General features: G+C 40.5%; 1 protein-coding gene across 2 annotated transcripts in view; it reads left to right on the top strand.

The window, feature by feature from the left end:
* Nek4 (NIMA related kinase 4) overlaps positions 1-7,615 on the top strand; it is a 52,908-nt gene that overhangs the window by 8,788 nt on the left and 36,505 nt on the right. For both annotated transcript variants that reach the window (XM_026779812.1, XM_013346919.2), the window contains exons 2-5: positions 151-417; positions 1,872-2,069; positions 2,265-2,372; positions 4,591-4,745. In XM_026779812.1, the coding sequence (XP_026635613.1) occupies positions 151-417; positions 1,872-2,069; positions 2,265-2,372; positions 4,591-4,745 (728 nt within the window). The remainder of the gene's footprint in view (positions 1-150; positions 418-1,871; positions 2,070-2,264; positions 2,373-4,590; positions 4,746-7,615) is intronic.

Here is a 7,615-nt window from a genome sequence, read left to right as displayed (position 1 = left end):
CTGGTCTCGAACTCACAGAGATCCGCCTGCCTCTGCCTCCCGAGTGCTGGGATTAAAGGCGTGCGCCACCATCGCCCGGCTCTCAGCTACTTCTGAACCTAGAGAATTCTCTATCTTGCACCTTGTGAAAGTATGCATTTTCTTTGTCAGTATGTCATCAAAACACTGAACCTCCGAAATGCCTCCAGCCGCGAGCGCCGAGCTGCGGAGCAGGAAGCTCAGCTCTTGTCTCAGCTGAAGCACCCCAACATCGTCACCTACAAAGAGTCGTGGGAGGGAGGAGATGGTCTGCTGTACATCGTCATGGGCTTCTGTGAAGGAGGTGATCTGTACCGGAAGCTCAAGGAGCAGAAAGGACAGCTTCTGCCTGAGAGTCAGGTGGTGGAGTGGTTTGTACAGATCGCCATGGCTTTGCAGGTACTGTCATGCTCATGGATTCCTGTAGGCTCCAGTGTGGCAGGAAGGTAGCAGGTGTATTTTCCTGTGCCAGGGATGACATGATAGGCTAGTGACCCATGGGTTGTGAATGACATTTCATATATAATTATGGGAGATACCAATTCTGTGTGCATTTAATATTCATAGCAAAGTCAGTTTTAGAGCCTTGAATTGGCAGGGAACAAAGGATGAATGTGTGTCTTATTGTTTGGTCAGCTATGCCATGTTGAAAGATGACTGGGTCAGTTAATAGTCTGACACTGTGGGGCTCAGGTTGTCCTGTTTCTGTGGCCCAGTGGATAAAAATGCTGAACAGATTTGTGTTTTAAAATGCACATCTCCTGAGTGAGACTGGGTTGTTTGTTTTTGCTGTTGTTTTGATGTTTTTTGGTTATTTTGAGACAGAGTTTCTCTGTGTAACAGTCCTGGCTGTCCTGTAACTAGCTCTTGTCAACCAAACTGGTCTCAAACTCATAGAGATCCATGCCTGTCTCTGCCTCCTGAGTGTTGGGATTAGAGGTGTGCACCAGCACCGCCCGGCAAGTGTGACACTGGTTTTGAAGTATTGCGCAGGTCCTGGGCTTATTTGCCTGCAGTTAACTGACCTTGTTTAAATTTTCACATGCTCTCTTAAGGTAAGAGTGATGCTGTTGTACTTTAAATGTTGTCTGGATTTTATAGGTCTGAGAGGAGAGTACCTCTGACTTTGGATAAGTTGTTCTACCTTCAATGGTAGTTTTGTAGGTTTTTATTTGTTTCTTGGAGACAAGGATTCTCTTTAGTCTAGACTGGCCTGGAACTTACTTCATAGCTCAAGATTATCTCAAACTCACAGCAGTCCTCCTCTGTGAGCCTTCCAAGTGTTGGTCTTAATAGGCCTAATCCACCATACCTGGTTTATAATGGATCCAGGTATTATAAAGTATGATACAGTTGTCAAGACATCAGGTACCAAATATAACTAATATGTGGTATTATAATATAACCCATTCATAGATATGTGCACATGCATATGTACATATGTGTGTAGAAGCCAGATGTTAAAGTGTTAGACAGGGTCTCTCATTGACCATGAAATGCACTTACGTGGCAGTGAGCTCCAGAGATCCTCTGGTATTTGCCTCTCCATGGCTAGGAATGTGCCAGCATGCCTGGCTGTTTACAGAGTGCTGGTGCTCTAAACTCAGGGTCTCAGGCTGTGTGGCAAGCACTTTGCCAGCTGAGCTGTCTCCAGCCCCTGGAACTTACTTTTCTTACTTTGAAAGTTGTAAAGTAGTTCTTTTAGAGCTTATAGAACAGTAATGTTTTGGTTGGCAGATAGCTAAGACTCTTTAACTCATGTAATTATTGGTGATATATATATATAAAAAACTAGAAATGAGAAAATAAATTAGTATACTTACATAAGATGAAAACATTTCATCTCTTCTCAGTATTTACACGAGAAACACATCCTTCATCGAGATCTGAAAACTCAGAATGTATTCTTAACAAGAACAAACATCATCAAGGTGGGCGACCTGGGCATTGCCCGAGTGCTGGAGCACCACAGTGACATGGCAAGCACCCTCATTGGCACTCCCTATTATATGAGCCCTGAGTTGTTCTCAAACCAACCCTACAACTATAAGGTAGGATGCATACAGCTGTAAAGGTGTGTATTGCCTGATCTTGTCTCTGGGAACACATCAGAATTTCAGAGCCCATATAAGTAGTGATAACAGAATTAACTATGAATCATTTGGAAGAAAATGTATGCTTTGTTTTGAGGGGAAAATGTGAATAAGCTATTCAACATTTAACCATGTACTGTTCTTCTTTTGTAGTCTGATGTTTGGGCTTTGGGATGCTGTGTCTATGAAATGGCCACCCTGAAGCACGCCTTTAATGCAAAAGACATGAATTCCTTAGTTTATCGGATTATTGAAGGAAAGGTAAAACAAATTTTAGAATTAATTGGACAAGGTTTCTATCATACAGCTTTGTAAATATCTATTATTATGATCGTTGTTTTTTTTTCAGTACACACCTTTACAGTTGTATACATCCTACCTTGGTCCAACCTGGGGCAAATGCAGAGCAAGCACTCCATCACTGAGCTACGTCCCCAGCCCTCACTCATGACTTTGGTTAACTGACTAATACTCATTTCTCCCAGCTGGCGAATTAGTAATATAGGATCTCTTCTGTGAAAAAGGTTGAAATTGAGACGTGTTTGATTTTCTCTTAATTTAATGTACAAGAGCCGGGCGGTGGTGGCGCACGCCTTTAATCCCAGCACTCGGGAGGCAGAGGCAGGCGGATCTCTGTGAGTTCGAAACCAGCCTGGTCTACAGAGCTAGTTCCAGGACAGGCTTCAAAGCTACAGAGAAACCCTGCCTCGAAAAACAAAACAAAACAAAACAAAACAAAAATTTAATGTACAAGTAGCTGATTGACTCCAAAGAGGTGGCAGTTTGAAAACATCTCCCTGCTACTGACTGCAGGATGTATAGGTGCTCTAGGAAGCAAAGGTGCTCTCTCCCAGTAGCCCAGGGATGAGTGAGCCCTGTTTACAGTGACTCCATGCTGTGAGAATGTGCTCTTTGTCATAATTGCAAGTAACTGATTGAGAACTGCAGAAGGTATTAAATATAATGTGGATGCCAGAAATACTACCTTCATGTTATTTCCCCGAGGCTGGATGCCCTTTGTAGTGGCTTAAAGATTATTCAAAGATTCAATGAAAATATTTTAGAGGACGCAAGTAAAATCTTCCAACTTTAAGGGCTGAAGAGGTGGCTCATTGTTTAAGAATGCTTGCACTGAGCCACATAGAAGCTCTCAGCTGCCTATAACTGCAGAACCTAGGGCATCCGATGCCCTCTTTCAACCTCTCTCATCCTGTGCTTGTGGTAACATCTACATGCATGCTGGCAAAACACCCATACACATAAAATCAAAATAGAAACTTTAAAATTTTTTCCAACATACTATTTAAAGAACTCAGTTTTAAAAAGGAATAAAAAGTTCTCTATTTTCATCTTTTTGATAACTACGATTAGCAATTTATTCCAAGGCCTCTCTTTTCTTTCTTTGAAACAGATAGAGCTCTGGGTGTGTATGTACTTACACACAGTTCTCTAAACAAGAAACAGATGGATTCCCACTGTGCGTGGAGGTGGGACCCAGCCTGCATTTTTGACTTAGCTGTCATTATTTGCCTTCTACTTTGAAGCAGCTGCCTAGTGTTTATGGGAAACATGTTGGTGTGAAGAGACACCATGACCACAGCAACTCTTATAAAGAAAATATTTAATTGGGGTAGCTTGCTTACAGTTTCAGAGGTTCATTCAGTCCATTATCATCACAGGGAGCATGGTGTCATGCAGGTAGACGTGGTGCTGGCTACATCTTGACTTGCAGGCAACAGGAAGTCTACTGAGACATTGGGTGGTTTTCTAAGCCTAGGGAACCTCGAAGCTCGCCCCCACAGTGACACACTTCCTCCAACAAGGCCACACCCACTCTAACAAAGCCACAGCCTCTAAAAGTGTCACTCCCTATGAGATTATGGGGGCCAATTACATTCAGACTACCCCAGTGGCACAACTTACTTCTAAATCCTCTGTACTTGAACATTTTATTTCTAATTACTGACTACTGCAAGACCAATTCTGCACTGAATATTCTGGTGTATAAAACTTATTTGTGCTCTTGGGCTAAAGGAATAGCTCAATGGGTAAAGATTAGCACAGGCCTAATGACATGGGTTTGATCCTAGAACTGAGGGCGGGAGGGGAGAACCAACTCTCAAAAGTTGTTCTTGGCTTGAATGTGTGCATGACCATTAATGCACACATGCTCATATACTAATAATAAATAAAACTTGAAAAAGAAACTTGTGTTTCTCTCCGAAGGACAGAGTCTTCAGACAGGACTGCTGAGCTGAGGTGAATGCTGTTGTATTCTTACAGCTCGCTATTATAACCAGAACAGACACACAAACTAGCTAGCTGTTTTCTACTTTTGCAGATACATGACTTTACATAAATAATAAATGTTAATAGTTTATATATTTTAATGCTTTTTCAGTATTGGAAAATCCCTGCCAGTTTTTGCTTTGTATCATAATGTCATTAATCATAATTACAGAATTGTTATTCTTTGCAGTTGCCACCAATGCCAAAAGTTTATAGCTCAGAGCTGGCAGAGCTGATCCGAACAATGCTGAGCAGGAGACCTGAAGAGAGACCCTCTGTGCGGAGCATCCTGAGGCAGCCTTATATAAAACACCAAATATCCTTATTTTTGGAGGCCACAAAGGCGTAAGATACTTCCCTTACAGAAAGCTGGACTACACTGATGGGGCAAAAAAGGGTAGCTTCTAGATTTTCATATATAAAATTTATAGTGAGTTTTTTTTGACAAAAAGTAAAACTGCATAATTAGAATACATAAGAGGACAGAATTCTACCTTCTTTTATTTTATTTAATTAATTTTTTTTTGGTATGGGACTCAAAATTTAACTTACATAGAAAAGTAACAAAATCTATTAAATAAGAGTTTTATGTTTTGTAAGTAGAATGAAGTTTTATGACTTGAAGAGCTTGAAGCAGTGAACCCTAATGGAGCTGTGGTAGGCTGGCAGGAAAGGGAACTGTGAAAAAGAACTCTGTGGGAAGTAACAGAAAATTAGGATTATTTTACTAAGTTCTGCAGATTTATGTCCACCTCAGCTTTCCATTTTTTTATTTTTTTTAATTCTTCTTCATCTTCTTCTTACTCTTACTTGTTTTGGTTTTTGTTTGTTTTGTTTTGAGACAGGATTTCTCTGTGTAACAGTACTGGCTGTCCCTGGAACTTGCTGTGTAGACCAGGCTGGCTTCAAACTCAAGGAAATTCCTCTGCCTCTGCCTCCATAGTGTTGGGATTAAAGATGTGCACCATCCCTGCCCAGCAAAGTCACATTTCTTAGAGCGGCATATTCTGGCACCTTTCACATACATGTTAGTCTGGGCTAGTGGCATGGGATCCCAGCTACTCAGGATCACAAAAGCAAAGCCTGCCCAAGTTAGAGAGTGAGCCACCAGGTCTACTTAGTGAAAGCTTGTCATAGAATTCAAATGGGCTGAACATGTAGCTCGGTAGTGGAATACTTGCCCTGTGTATGTGAAGCCCTGAATCATAGAAGCAAACCACAGCAAATACTAAAATTGGCATAAGTATTGAAATAAAAAACATGGAGAACCATTTAGACGGACTGGTGAGGTAGCTTAGCAGGCAAAGGCACTTGCCACCAATCTTGAGAACCTGAGTTCAGTCCCCAGGATCCACATAGTGTAAAGAGAAGCAGCTCTTACAAGTCATCCTCTGATCTCCACATGGGTGCACACAAAGACATGAATATATGTGATTTTTTTTAAAAATTGTTTTTATGAGATATCTATTTTTCTCTGTTCCCCTCCCTTCCCTTCCCACCCTCTCCCATGGTTTTCATGCTCCCAATTTACTCAGGAGATCTTGTCTTTTCTACTTCCCATGTAGATTAGATCCGTGTATATTAGGGACCTCATTGTTGTCTAGGTTCTTTGGGATTATAAATTGTAGGCGGCTTTTCTTTGCTTTATGTCTAAAAGCCACTTATGAGTGAGTACATATGAAATTTGTCTTTCTGAGTCTGGGTTACCTCGTTCAATATGATGTTTTCTAGATTCATCCATTTGCCCGCAAATTTCAAGATGTCATTATTTTTTTCTGCTGTGTACTAACTACTCCATTGTGTAAATGTACCACATTTTCCCTTATGCATTCTTTGGTCAAGGGTCATTTAGGTTGTTCCCAGGTTCTGGCTATGACAAATAGTGCTGCTATGAACATAGTTGAGAACAGGTTTAAGATAGATTCTCAGAGTTGTTTTGATTTGCATTTCTCTAGTTGAGCATTTCCTTAAGTGTCTTTCAGTCATTTAGATTCCTCTGTTGAGAGTTATCTTTTTAGGTCTGTACCCCATTTTTTAACTGGATTATTTGTTCTTTTGGTGACCAATTAATTGAGTTCTTCGTATGTTGTGGAGATCAGCCCTCTGTCTAATGTGGAGTTGGTGCAGGTTTTTTTCCCATTCTATAGGCTGTTGTTTTGTCTTACCAACAGTGTCCTTTGCTTTACAGAAGCTTCTCAGTTTCAGGGGGTCCCATTTATTGTTTTTCTCAGAGTCTGTGCTGCTGGGGTTATATGTAGGAAGTGGTCTCCTGTGCCCATGTGTTCAAGTGTACTTCCTACTTCTTCTTCTATGAGGTTCAGTGTGGTTATTATAGTAATGTATAGCTATAAGACATGTTTATTATAGTACTATAAATAAATAGAATTTTATATAGCACACAGAACAATTATGTATATATACACACATGCATCAAATAGAAGGCTAATTCCATATTTGAATTAAACTGGACAAGCAGATTTCCAGATAATTTGTAGAATCATATCTCTTGATGTGTTTGTTAGGTTGTTTCCAGTAAAAAGACTAAAATAAAAACAAAACAAGGCAGAGAAGGCCGAGTTTTGAACTTTCCTCTTAGCACTGCTTTCATTGTGTCCCATAAATTAGGGTATGTTGTGTGGTCATTTTCATTGGATTTTAGGAAGTCTTTCATTTCTTCCTTTATTTCTTCCTTGACCCATTGATGGTTCGAATATATGTGATTTTTTAATTGTTTAGAGAGGTACTATTAACTTTTCACCATGTAAGAAAATGGTCATGTAAGAAAAATGGTGCTCAAATTTCTGAGCATTCGAAAAGTTTTCGCTTCATTCTAACTTCAAGAGAGAAGGAATTTCTTTTTTTGACCACAGGTCTTACTTTTAGCAAACTGATATTTCAGCATCTAAGACTTAGGATCAGACAAGACTATCACAGTCTTGTTAGCTTAGTTCTGCCTATGGCAAGATAACTTTGGGAGGAAGGAGGCAATGTTAGAGATGCTCCGGGGATGAACAGTTTTTCCTTTTGAGATAAGGTCTTGCTGTGTAGCCAAGAACTTGGACTCTTGGTGTCCTGCTGCAGTGTCCTAAGTACTGGAATTGTGGAATTGTAGACATGTATAGACATGTACGCACACCACTCCAGCCCAATACTGCTCCTTCCTTCCTTCCTTCCTTCCTTCCTTCCTTCCTTCCTTCCTTCCTTCCTTCCTTCCT

The sequence above is a fragment of the Microtus ochrogaster genome, chromosome 6, assembly GCF_000317375.1.
Source record: "Microtus ochrogaster isolate Prairie Vole_2 chromosome 6, MicOch1.0, whole genome shotgun sequence".
In the NCBI taxonomy this organism is placed as follows: Eukaryota; Metazoa; Chordata; class Mammalia; order Rodentia; family Cricetidae; genus Microtus; species Microtus ochrogaster.
The sequence above is the reverse complement of the archived record's forward strand: the minus strand, read 5'-3'. Positions and strand labels throughout refer to the sequence as shown.